The sequence below is a fragment of the Heliangelus exortis genome, chromosome 3, assembly GCF_036169615.1.
Source record: "Heliangelus exortis chromosome 3, bHelExo1.hap1, whole genome shotgun sequence".
NCBI classification, from domain to species: Eukaryota; Metazoa; Chordata; class Aves; order Apodiformes; family Trochilidae; genus Heliangelus; species Heliangelus exortis.
Window position 1 is genome coordinate 64,480,389 of NC_092424.1, and position 12,480 is coordinate 64,492,868.

Consider the following 12,480-nt stretch of genomic DNA (forward strand, 5'->3'; position numbering starts at 1 on the left):
TTAGAGTTGCCCTTCTATTTACAGAGTATTTTCCTCTTCTCTCTCTCTTTTTTTTTTTTTTTTTTTTAAATAGATACCATATCTGTAACTGATTTGTTGGTATTATTTACTCAACTTATTTATTACTCTCCAAGTTACCCAAAGACAGCTTTGGCAGCACATACAGGTAAGTGTTTGGTTTTAATAAATGCTAATGTATATAGAATTACAATGAGACAAGTGGTAACTTCTTTTGCAATTTTAATTTTTTTTTAATTTGGGTCTGCTGTTTGTGCAGATTTTTCTCTTCCCTTCCTTCCTTCCCCTCTTCCCATTTACTGTGTTAAATCAATACTTAACAAAATCATAATTTGGAAGCATATACATAAGCTATATAGGTATGTTTCTGTAAGTTAAAATATAAACAAATGCTTCTTATGTTCACCAGACAATTATTCTCCAGCAAGTCTTGTTATGGAGATTCTACAAGTTTTTTGTGAACAAACAGGATGTGCTGCTGAATGTTTATATACAGATGCAGTGATAGATGCCTTACTTCATCCTGTTCGAAGCTTACTGAATGGCACAGAGGTGTGTAGTAATCTTCCAAATAATTTTTAAATCTGTAGAATATTATAATTTTTCTGAATTTTCTATGTAGAACATTTGTTTAGGAAATTATAACTTCCTTAATATTTTCTACTTTAATAAAGTGTGACTTAAGTAGCAGTGGCTCTCATTATGACAGGTCTGACAAACTTGTTTCCTTGACATCTTGTGAACAGTAAAAAAACCTCTGGTGTAGTGAGACCGTTCCTCTGGAAAAGACAGCACTTTTTTTTTTTTCTTCCAATGTTTTTGTGTGACTTTTGAATGCTTATTTGCTCTACCAGCTATTCTAAAGACAACCTACTTCTATTTCTTTCTAAAAGAACAGCTTGAAGTTAAGGTTTCTCAGTCATCAGTTCATCAGTATAAGTAAAATATGTAATTCTATATATAAAATAGCAATTTTCTTATTTAGTAAAAGGAAGAGTGGTTTTGTTTGTTTTGGGGACGTTTAGTGTAAATGTTTTTACAGAAAAAGTTTTGGGAAACATTATCTGCCTCTAGGTACTTGAAGCTTTAGTTGCAATTACAGCCTGTCCTGTTGTTCTTGTTTTGACTCAAATTATTTAGTTGAAAGGGGATGGGGTCTGTGAGTCCATGGATGAACCTTTGCTGTCTTACATAAAAGGAGAGATGTTAATGGATGAAGAGTTTTGAATTTGCTTCCTGAGACTCATGCTTGCAAAGACAGTCTGGGTTCCTTACTCAAATATATCATATAGGTTCTTAGAGCTGAATTTTATCAGTATCTGTCTGATTATTTTCTCAGTGCAGTTTGTTTATTTTCAGAAAAGACTCTTCATTCCTGAAGATATTTTTACCTATACAGAAATATTCCAGTGATATTTTAAAAATGTAAACAATTTCCAGTCTCCAAGTAAATATTTTTAGAGTGTATATTTGTAAACTTTAAAACCATAATCTTGAAAAAACTCTATTATGTCAATAATTTAGCTCTTCTGAATACAGTAGCATTAGTTCTACATTTTATTATAAGGCTATCTATGAATGGTTTTGCAAGGTGAACACTTAAGATGTATTGTTTTTACTCTACATTGCAAACATTCAGTGCAAATTTTTATCATACAAAAAATGAGTGAGCTTGCATATACTTTGAACACTGCTGTTCAGCTTTAAAAACAGTACTGAGGCAATACTTCATTGATTTACTGTGATAGAGACTGGTGTAATTCCCTAGGCAGTATCTACAGTCACCTGGTACTCTAAAGCATATACAACTGCATCTTTTATTATACATTATTAAATAAAAAGAGAAATCTCAATGTTTAACAGTCCTTCCCTTTCAATTTGTGTTTCTGCCATGGTCATCTATCTCTTATAGCTAGCTGAACTCTTAAATTTTAAATCCTCCTGTGATTTAGTAACTGGTCTGCCTAAGAGAAGAAGTCATGTTCAGGAATATTTAATTGCAGAGGAGCTGCAGTAGGTTGGTTATGCATTGTGAGTCTGGAATTTGTCATATATGTCCTAGCAGAGGTGCACATTGTTTTGTATTGCATCTGGCAAACTATAGCTAGAAAGGGTAGACCATGTCAGAGTGACCCTCTTTTACAAGATTTTAAGCTGGTTTTCCTTCCCAGTCAAATATTTGGCACTTCTAAACCATACAGGAATACTCGTTTTGGACTCTAAAACTGGACCATGCCTATCTCAAAAGGAAGGCTGCGCCAGGCACGCATCTTTCTTCATCTGGGGTTGGGGAGTGGGTAGCCCTGGAGCTGTGTATGGGGCTCCATGGTCGTATGAAGTGGACTAATGAACAATCACAATGCTGTTAGTTTACATGTTGGAATTCACTATGGTAAGTGTAAACTTACTGCCTTTTAAACAGAGTAGTACTGTGTGTCTGTAGGAGTAAAGGGAGAAGTGTGGTGGCTATAAGCAGGAGCTGTCAGAAGAATCAGTTTGTGTGCAGCATTATTGACCTTTTTGGGCTTTGCAGCCTCTGAGTTGATGCTGAAGAATAGCTGGTGCAGAACATAGCATTCACATTTTAAATAAACAGACTACTTGGGTTTTAGTTTTATTTTGGTGTTGCACAAAGGAAGCAAAATAATAACAATCTTGAAGAAACAGTGACAGCATAGTATGTTCCTCTCTTAGGATCCTGAACAATGATAACCTAAAAATAAAAGATGAGGGATATTTTTAATCCTCTGTATCATTGAAACTTCCACTTAAAACCAAAGTCAAAATGGCATTTTCTCTGGGGTTACTTTGACCAGTGGCATTAACAGTAAATTCCTTAAATCTTAGAGTAGGAAGACTATTTCTTATTCTCCTGTGCACTATATAAAATATAGAGCTACCTGTAAGGGAAGAAGCTAGAGATGGATTGCATGGCATTTTAAAAATAATTTCTCTTGTGAGTCCAGCTGTCCTTGGTGAAATAAGGAAGAGTGGAAAAGATTTAAGTAGTGGACTTCAACTTCAGAAGAGTCCCCATTCTGCCATACTAGATATTTAGCAAGTGTCACTGTGGACAGTAATCCTCCCTAGCTCATCTAGCTGTTGACTCCACTCTGTTGTCCTGAGTGTGGTTAGTGGGACCTCTTGCTTTGAAAACTGACCTGCTTCTTCACTTGTGGATAAGTCCTAGGATTTGGAGTGTTTCTCAATCTCTGGGGGAGAAGGTACACTTTGATTATCTCATGACCAAATTACTGAGGCACATGGACAGGAACAGAGTTTTGCTGAGCACGTTTAGGACACTTCAGTCCTGCAGAATTACAGCTGCTGTCTACTGTGGGACCCTCAGGATATCTCCCCTACTGCTTCCTCTCCTAGGACTGGCAACTTGGGGGTCCATCCTTGAAGAGAGAAGTTTGAGAGTTCTTGAGCATGACCTCCCTAGGCCTACAGACCACACTCTTCTTTATTCAGCTGGGAATTCTGCTGGCCTTCCTGGCAACAAGAGCATCCTGCTGTTTCTTGGATAATTTAGTATCTATCAGGACCCCCAGATCCTTCACTGAACTGCTTTCCTGCAGGGCCACCCCTACCCTATATTGCTGCTTGGGGTTCTTGCTTCCCATGTACAGGACTCTACATTTGCTCTTGTTGGACGTTATGAAGTTCTCTGCCCTGCTCTCCAGCCTGTCCAGGTCACACTGGGTGGCAGTACAGCCCTCTGGAGTGAATTACCATCACTGGACTTTGTCTGCTCATCTTGCTTGGGTATGGTGGGAATGCCCCCCATCCGATGGCAAGCTGCTACCTCTGCCTACCTTTTTATCATGCTCAGTTCCTGGCTTCTCACCCTTGCTGATTCCAGACAGGTTCTTCATGGACCATCCATGTTCTGCTTATTATTGGAATATACTGACTTCACTTATTAATGACCAATGGTCAGTTTAGCGTTAATTTGGGTAGCATATTCATTAGCGATGGTATCAGACCAAATAGTCTAAATCCCAATGCTAAATGTTCAAGTCTGCTTGTTTACAGCCTAGATGGGCCTATACAGTACTCTAAAGTGAATCAGAATTGGCAGACAACTTTTTCTTTGCTGTAGCAGGGAAGAATTTCCTCATAATAAAGCTGTTAGGGCCTAATGCACCTTAGAAGTTAGGTGGAATCAGAAGATCTTGGGAACTAGAATTCCATTTCTACCCAAAGAGTTGCCAATGCTTATACGGCAATGAAGGAGTTACCATGTCCCTCACCTTGATTCAGGTAGTGCTCTTACATTCCTAGAGGGCCTCTTAAGACCCTCTCCATGTTCATGATGGTAAAGAAAAAAAGGAGTTCAGAAGTGTTTGTTCTTTTGTATCTGTGCAGTCACTGAATTTCTGCAATAATAATGAAAAGTTACAATTATTGCTATTTTTGCTGAAGATTTCTATCTGATGGCATTTGAGCAGAGGCTTTTTACTTATTTTGGTTAAGCCATTGAGCAATCATTAGAAAGGTGACTTTTTTGTGGTCTGCCTATATAAGCCAGACATGAATAAACAGCTTGCATAAAACCATTGAATCAAAAGCTGTTTTGTTTTGCTTTTCTTTCTTCCAAACAGGTGAATATAAATTGTCTTGAAACTGCTTTAATTGATGTAGCTGATATTTTGGCAAGGATTGCTGCTGTAGAAGATGGTCTTTCTTTTCTTCTTTATGGAGAAAATGAAAAAAATGTTGAAGAAGATCGGTAAGAGTGCATTAACAAATAACTTTAGTGAGTACTTGAATGAATTACATTAGCCTTCTGAAACTTATTTTCTCATTTTTCATTTATCTTTAATGCGTTTGTTTTATGTTTGGAGTGAAGTATCTGATTATGAAGTAAAGTGGTAAGTGTTTTAGAGAAGGTATAAGAAGACATTTAAGGGTATGTGACACTGGTGAAATGAAAATTTAAATATTTTATTAAGGAAGATTTCCATTGTTTATTTGTTTTTCTTATTTATGTGAGATCTTTCATTTTTCTGCATATATTATATTCATAGTGCTGCTGCTCAGGCCAAAGACCTCTTCCCTTTTTTGTTGGTTTTTGAATCAACATTTAAAATCAACCTAATTTATTGAAATAATACATTTAATGTAACATTCACTATTCAAAACATCTAGTAGAGACAGAAGCTGACATAACACTGTATCTAACTTAGGATCTCTGGGATCCTGTGGGTATTCTATTGTTAGCCAATGCTAAAACTTGAAACATGGCAGCAAAATTGAGGCTAGCCTTTAAAAATATCAAAGATATAGGTCATAAAAATATGTGGAATGTGTGTCTTGTAAGTGGAGGGATCTCAGAAGTTGCCTATGTTTTTAAGGAATGTTGGAACTTAAAATATTTTGGAGGAAGAATTGCCATTCACATTGCAAACCTAGAAGAGTTCAAAAGGAGATCTTAGATAGGAAAAAGGAAGGACAAATTTCATCTTGTAGCAATGTCCTTAAAGCTGAGTAAGCAGAAGCTAAAATGACTGTCTTGCTCCTATTCCCAACTGGACTCCTAATAAAACACACAGTCTGTATAATTCATGGCTGTGTGGGCTGGATGAAAGACTAAGGATGCATTTTGGATTTATGTTGAACTGCAGCTAAAGAAAACCCACTTGCTGGACATTTTTCTTCTGACTTGTGTTACAAGTTACAATACAGTTGGCCCCTCCATAATGGGACATAGTTTTTTTCCATAGATCTTTTCTCCTAGAAAAATTGAAATAAAGTTTACTCTGAGGATTTGTTATTGGTGAAACAATGAAACAAATGAAACGAAATTTTAAAAGTGTTATTTTATTTTTAGTCCCGCAGCTGTTCACGTTATTGTTCAGTTTACAAAGAAACTTCTTCATGACAACATTTCTCTTTTATCTGGATCCAAGAGTTTGCCAGCTGTTAAAGGAGCTTTCATTTTTGTATGTCGTCAGATGTACAGAACTTGTGAGGGCCTGCAAAGGTTAATTCCTTATGGTTTGCATGAATCTATAGGAGAGGCCTGGAAAAAGGTAAGTCTTGTTTTGAATATGGAACGTTGGAAACACTGTTACTGTAAGTTTCAGTTTATGTAATAGTTGTTCTGTGTTTCAGCTTGCTTATATTTAAGTAGTGAGCGAATGCTTGGAACTGTTCAAAAAATGAAGTTCTACCTTTCAAATTTTCCTTCCTCTAATTATGCAGAAGCATAGTTAGAGAGCTCTATGCTGTAACCAGGAACTCTCAAGATGCATTGATTGACCTATCAGTCATAGATCAACTCCCTTCTAAACATTGTCCTTGGTGCTAGAGATCATCTAATGTCATGACAGCCAGGGTCTATCACAGCTCTGCTCTGCAGTCTTGGGGGATATTCTGAAAGAAAAAAACTCGTGAGGTGTGGTCTTGATATTTTTTAGGTTAAGCTAGTTAGTTTCAATGGGAGATGTGGAAGACAAAAAGAAAGATTCCAAATATTTGACTTAAATAGTTAGAGAAAATTGATGCCAAAGTGACCATAATAAGAAGTGTGAAATGGGAGTTTCTTGTCTTACCTGTATACTTGTGTATCTTATGAAGTGCAGTCTGGACTTCAACTTGACTTTGATTGCTAGTATAATGCTTTTTCTGCTTGAAAGAGTTTGGGTGCAACAGTTCTGTGTATTCTCATTTCTGTTACAAATGTACTGAACAAGATTATGGATGTCTGCGTTTTTTCTCTAAACTTCTCTGTTTCATTGTTCTGTTTGCCATATGCAGAGCAAAAAATCTTGCCTATTACTATAAAAAATAGATAAGATGGGAAAATGGCTGTAGAGCAAGAGCAGTTTTCAAAAATTTACTGTGAAGTAAAATTCAAATAAATGGTTGACTCATTAGAATACCATAGGAAGCATACAGAGGTTCAAGTTTGGCTTTCAGCTAACCTGAATGCATAATTACACTATAGGTATTAGAGCTCTCCATGGAAAACCAAAATTTAGGTGTGTTGTTTCACTTTATATTGAAAAATGGAACAATCTCTTTTTTTTTTTTTTATCTAGAGATTGTAAAATATTTTCTTGGAGCAGTATCAGACCAAGCTGGAAAATAAAAATTGGCTAAAAAACTATAGATTCTTTATAGAGATGAGGAAGCAATAGAGAGACTGAATGCAAGGGAAAGATAATGTAACAGCTGTTCATCCTGTCAAATGCTCTATGCTTTTCCTAGTTTTAGAAAAAAATAAGAAATACAGGAACAATGTAAACTGAGGCAGAAAATATCAGAAAGATAGAACACGAATAGGAGACTTAAATTACTAGCTTGTGCATACTTCTCATTGCTTTAATATGTGAATATTATGGGAAAACATAGAGTTTGATTAAAAATAAAACGTGTTATTGCCTGCAATCATAATTATATCACAGTAAACTCTCATCAAAAATGTTCTTTTTGAAAATTATGCTCTTCGTAGTATTGAGAACTTGATTTATTGAATTGAGGAGTTTAATTCACTTGAATCATGCTGTAATTTTCATAACAATCTGTCTTTTTGTGATTTCCTATTGTGTAACTAGCTAGTCTTGCTTGAACTAAGCTGTTACTCCATTTAATGTTTAACAGAGGCTGACTGTTGTATGCTTTTTTGGTGGCCATTTTTCTTTTTCTGATGGATTCTGCTGGAATTCCGAGACAGAATTCATACAGGTGATAATAAAAGGGGAACTAAACAGATCCAGGACAACTGACAAGTTTGATGGAAGAATCTTTAGTGTATTCATTAGATAACATTCATAAGAGAGTAAACTGGTGACCGCTTACTTTCATTTGAGTCATTCAATATGCTTTTTATCCCTATAAACATTAAGCAGCTTAATCATTCAGTTTAAATATTCAGTGTTTTTCATGCCAATCAATTTGAAACTCCAGCAGATATAAAATTATGTATTTAGATTTATGTTGTTAGCTCTAATTATATACAGTATAATATAGATGCATTTATATAATTTATAAATAAATAAAATAAAAATTGGTGGAATTACTTGATAACTTTGGTGTTGAGTTGCTGACTCCAGAGGCCATTATTTCCACTCTGTGTGGCAGAAGTGCAGTAAAGAGTTGCTTTCTGATTTCTCAATCTCTTTCTTTTTTTTTCTTTTTTTTTTTTTTTTTTCCTTAAATTGGCCATCTTTTACTCTTGGACTCTCTAGTTAAAAAGTAAAAGAGGTTCTTTTAACTTCTAAAAAGTTAATTTAAAAAAATTAAAAATTGTTCTATCTTTAAAGTGGTTTATGCTCAAGAAAAAAAGAAAAAAAAGCTTTTCTAGAATAAAAAGGTAGTGCAATTAGTGTACTCTGACTAGACTAGTCAGAGACTAGTCCACAGCTAGAACAGTTATTTGTTCAATGAGAACGAGCAAGATCTGGAGTTTAAAAAATGTGTAAATAAAATTTAAGGAGAAATTTGTTTTTACTTTGACAGATGAGTTTGCTTTCAGAAAGAGTTCCCACTCCTGTAACTGGTGCAGACTCAACTTCATCAATAAGTCTGGAGTCAAAAGACATGTAAGTTGGTGCTTGGTTTATGCACATGCACAAGTGAACACACACTGCTACTTTATCCACAGTTGAGGCATCTTATAACCCTGAGAGTTTTTTGTGAAAAGCATAGGGATAAGTAGAGAGATAGCATAGGTCTCAATAGAGTTACAAAACTGTCTTGCCCTTTAAGGATTTTCTTTTTTTACAGAGAGTGTTTAATCTGTGTAAAACTGACTTACAGTTTTCTTTAACTACAGAAATTGGTTTGAGGAAAATGTGAATTAGAAAGCATAAAACAAAATAGCTGTCAGAGGTTATCTTATGGCTTTGATGTGTCTTTAATTTAAAATGCTTTTCTGAGCATACCTACATCTTAAAAATTCTCTATAGTAAGATTGGCAGAATTTGGCTGAAAGCCTGGTAAGTATTAACTGAACGCCATCCTTCCTTTTATACTAAACCTTTATGTTCCTTTATGGATGTTTGAATGCATTAAGGTGAGAAATATACAAATGTTTACAAGCCTTAAAATTCAGAACCATGTTGTTAGTGCAGAACCTATTAAATTAAGTAAATTCTTGTTTATACTTTACCATAAATCTCATTTATAATTTGCAAAAGTAACAGTTACTAGTCTAGCTTGTGGTGGCATGTGAAGTGGTGATAGCAGTTCAAATCTACTAGTAAAAAGAAACCTAGGGATGCAGTGCTCTCTGAGTGAGGGGGCTTAACTAATCACAGCCATGGACAGAAGCTACAATTTCTTCCTAGCATCTAGATTTTTTTCATTGAACTATGGAACAAGACAGACAGATGTATTTTGGGGTGACATTTTTGCTTCTGAACATGACATGGCAGAGATTCTGCAGGAGATGTAATTTAAGTTTGGGGTAACACTACACTGCTGCAAGAAAAGCTGCATGCTGCTTGCTAGTGATAGGAGTCAAAAATGGGAAATGAGAGAGAGATAGAGATGAGAATCCAGCAGGCAAATACTTTTAGAGAAGCAGAATCACAAAGGAGTGGTGATTCCTGCAGGGATGGTACTTACTCAAAGGTGATGTAATGGCTTCTACTTTATTTTTAGGGCATAGTATATTTTATAAGGAAGAGAGTATTTTCATACTTTATTCTTGTAATTGCTGCTCTTCCTGCAGTGTCTGTAGATAATACTTTCCATGTACTGTTGTTAGTACATGAAGCTATCATGTATAACACCTTATTTTCTTAATTCTGTACTAATTTCTAGCAAGACACTTTTTCTCCTCAAACATGAGGTTTTATTATTTTCTCATAGTGTAATGTACAATTGCATTGGTGGGGAATTCTGTGCCTGCTTTGCCTATTTGTAACTGCCACATTAATACCTGAAAAGACTTTTCTAGAGCCAGATGCTAAGTCATAAATAGGCTTAAGGATGGCATGGGTCTTTTGAGTTCCCCATTACATCATCTATTTGTTCTATACATCATATATCTAGCCTTAATTTTGCCAGGCTGAGTTTGAATGTTTCTACAAAATGCATACTAATACTTATTACCACTTTCCCAAATGCTTTTTTTAAACTAATGTGGAAAAAAAAAAGGTAGAGTAAACATAGAGTCCAGTGAATGAAGTGCTGTTTTGGTTTGGGTTTTTTTTTTTCAAAGCTAGAAATCGTAGTTTTTCTTTTTTTCCCTTGTCTTTTTATGTATCATTTCAATGGGTATCTTTCTACCTTTGCAGTTTGTTATGGGAAGAGGCTTTGTTAGATTCCTTGCTAAATTTTTCTGCTACACCCAAAGGACTGTTTCTGCTTCATAGTACAGGTGCCACAAATGATTGTGTAAACTTCTTGTTCAGCCGTTTATCAAAAAAACTTCAGGTGAGCATTAGAGTCTATACATTTTTTCTTTCTTTTAATAACTATAATAAAAGAGAGACAAAAGAAAATAATAAGAAAATACATCCAGAACCCATTTTGTCAGTTTTTGCAAAAATGGATTTAAAATGTGGCTTAAGATACTGGTTCCACACTGATTTAAGTTTATTGGATGTTACTTATCTTCAGAATGTCAGGCATATATTTAGCTTTTCTGACTTCTGCCAAGTTTGAAATGCTAAGAAATGTTTTGTGTTTTTTTCTAAGTGTAAATTTTTCTATACCAAGTTGGTAGGTGATGTTGAAAACTAGTATACTAGAGAATACTTGAGATATAAGAAAAAAATCAATAATATGCATTTTAGGAGAAAAAAAAAACATGCTACAGACATACCACAGGATGTGTGCAAAAAAAGTTACTATTACAATGTTTCTCTTATTTGCTGGTGTTGCATGTCTAAACTGTGATATATTGTATTTAAATTTAGATAAGATACCTGATAAAGTATTTTGGAATCTGACCCTGGTAAGTCTCCAGAGGGTAATATCTATGAACCATTCAGGTTTAAATATACAGTGGATTAAATTCTGTAAACAACTCCAGGAGAGATCAATATTTAAGAGATCATTTGTGAGTTTCATGCCCACTGAGTAACTAACACTGTGCTTTCATATTTGTTACTAGGAGACAAACCAGTATGAAGAATTTGGTACCAGAGTGATTGTTTCACAAATGGCATCAACACCAACAGGTGCAGTAGCTCTACAGAGATCAGGTAAATGGAAGATTGTTGATGTTACAAATAGTTACATGCTGTAGTCTTGCATAGTAGAAAAAGAAGGTGAGAAAGACATTAAAAAGATAAACCAAGTGGAATAACTAAACAGCATTAGCAAAGGCTGCTTAAATATCTATTGATTTTTTCTTGATGAAAATTTATTCTTACAGTTTTTAAGCCATCCACTCCCACAGATGCAGTGCTTTTTTTTGCTTTTGTTTATATTTTTTAATTCAGTTATGCAAAATTTTTACTTTATTGGTTTGAGTTTCCATAAATTTCTTGCATGTTTATGAAAACTTCTTTAACTGTTAAGGAACAAGTTGCAAACAAGTTGTTGGCAATTTGCAAGTGTTCCTTAGTGTCCTACAGATCAGATTTAGTAACTGTTGATTTCTGTAATTTGTATGTACTTTTCCATGGTTACTGAAGAGTAAGAAACTGCAAAGGCCTAAATGTCACTGGTGCTCTTATACAATAAGGAAATGGAATTGAGATTGTCTGAATTGCCCCTGGTGTCAAAAACAAACAATAGACCAAAAATAAGGAGCACTGAATTTTTCAACACTAAGAGGAGTTGTGTAATTTATGTGAAGCCTGTAATTTATATCTGAAGATTTCAATTATATGGTTATCTTTCTCTCTTCTACTTTAATATTCAGTTTTTTAAATTCACCTGGTAGTACTTCTTTTAAAAAGGTTTTTTTCAGTACTGAGCTTTTCACTGTGGTATGTCTACATTTCTTAATGAGTTATAGTCAATCTGTATTTTTAAAAACCCCAAATGCAATAGTATCTAAGCCTTGATATGTAGCAGATAACTTGTTAAATAAGGTCAGATCATTAACATGGAAGTTACATAAGTATCATCCTACTCTAGTATAACTGTCTTTCAAACTGTTGCTATAGATTTTAGATTGAATATTAGCAAACTGCTGCAGAAAGGTAATATGACTAAAGGACTTGGACTAATCCTCAGGCAGTCTGTCAATCCTCAGAGAATAGTCCTCAGGCAATCTGTCTGGTGAAATTTTAGTCCACAATGTAGAAAATTTTAAGAATCTGTCTTAGAATTTTGGTGTAAAGTGTTTTTTATATGAAAATAGGTTTTTTGGTATTTTTACCATTCTCATGATTAGAAAAAATATTTGGTTTAGGTTTTGTAAAGGCACTTGTAACTGAACTATGGGCTCTCTTGGAGTGTGGAAAAGATGATGTGAGGATAACCCAACCCAAATCCACTCCAGTGGACCCTATTGACCAAAGCTGTCAGCAGGTGAGAAATTACTTTATC

The 12,480-nt window shown here is 34.8% G+C and overlaps 1 protein-coding gene across 4 annotated transcripts in view; it reads left to right on the forward strand.

The window, feature by feature from the left end:
• Positions 1–12,480, forward strand: part of TBC1D32 (TBC1 domain family member 32) — a 70,342-nt gene that overhangs the window by 16,109 nt on the left and 41,753 nt on the right. For all 4 annotated transcript variants that reach the window (XM_071741048.1, XM_071741051.1, XM_071741050.1 and 1 more), the window contains 8 exons: positions 74–166; positions 428–570; positions 4,626–4,753; positions 5,855–6,056; positions 8,488–8,570; positions 10,272–10,410; positions 11,093–11,183; positions 12,344–12,462. In XM_071741048.1, coding sequence (XP_071597149.1) covers positions 74–166; positions 428–570; positions 4,626–4,753; positions 5,855–6,056; positions 8,488–8,570; positions 10,272–10,410; positions 11,093–11,183; positions 12,344–12,462 — 998 coding nt within the window. The remainder of the gene's footprint in view (positions 1–73; positions 167–427; positions 571–4,625; positions 4,754–5,854; positions 6,057–8,487; positions 8,571–10,271; positions 10,411–11,092; positions 11,184–12,343; positions 12,463–12,480) is intronic.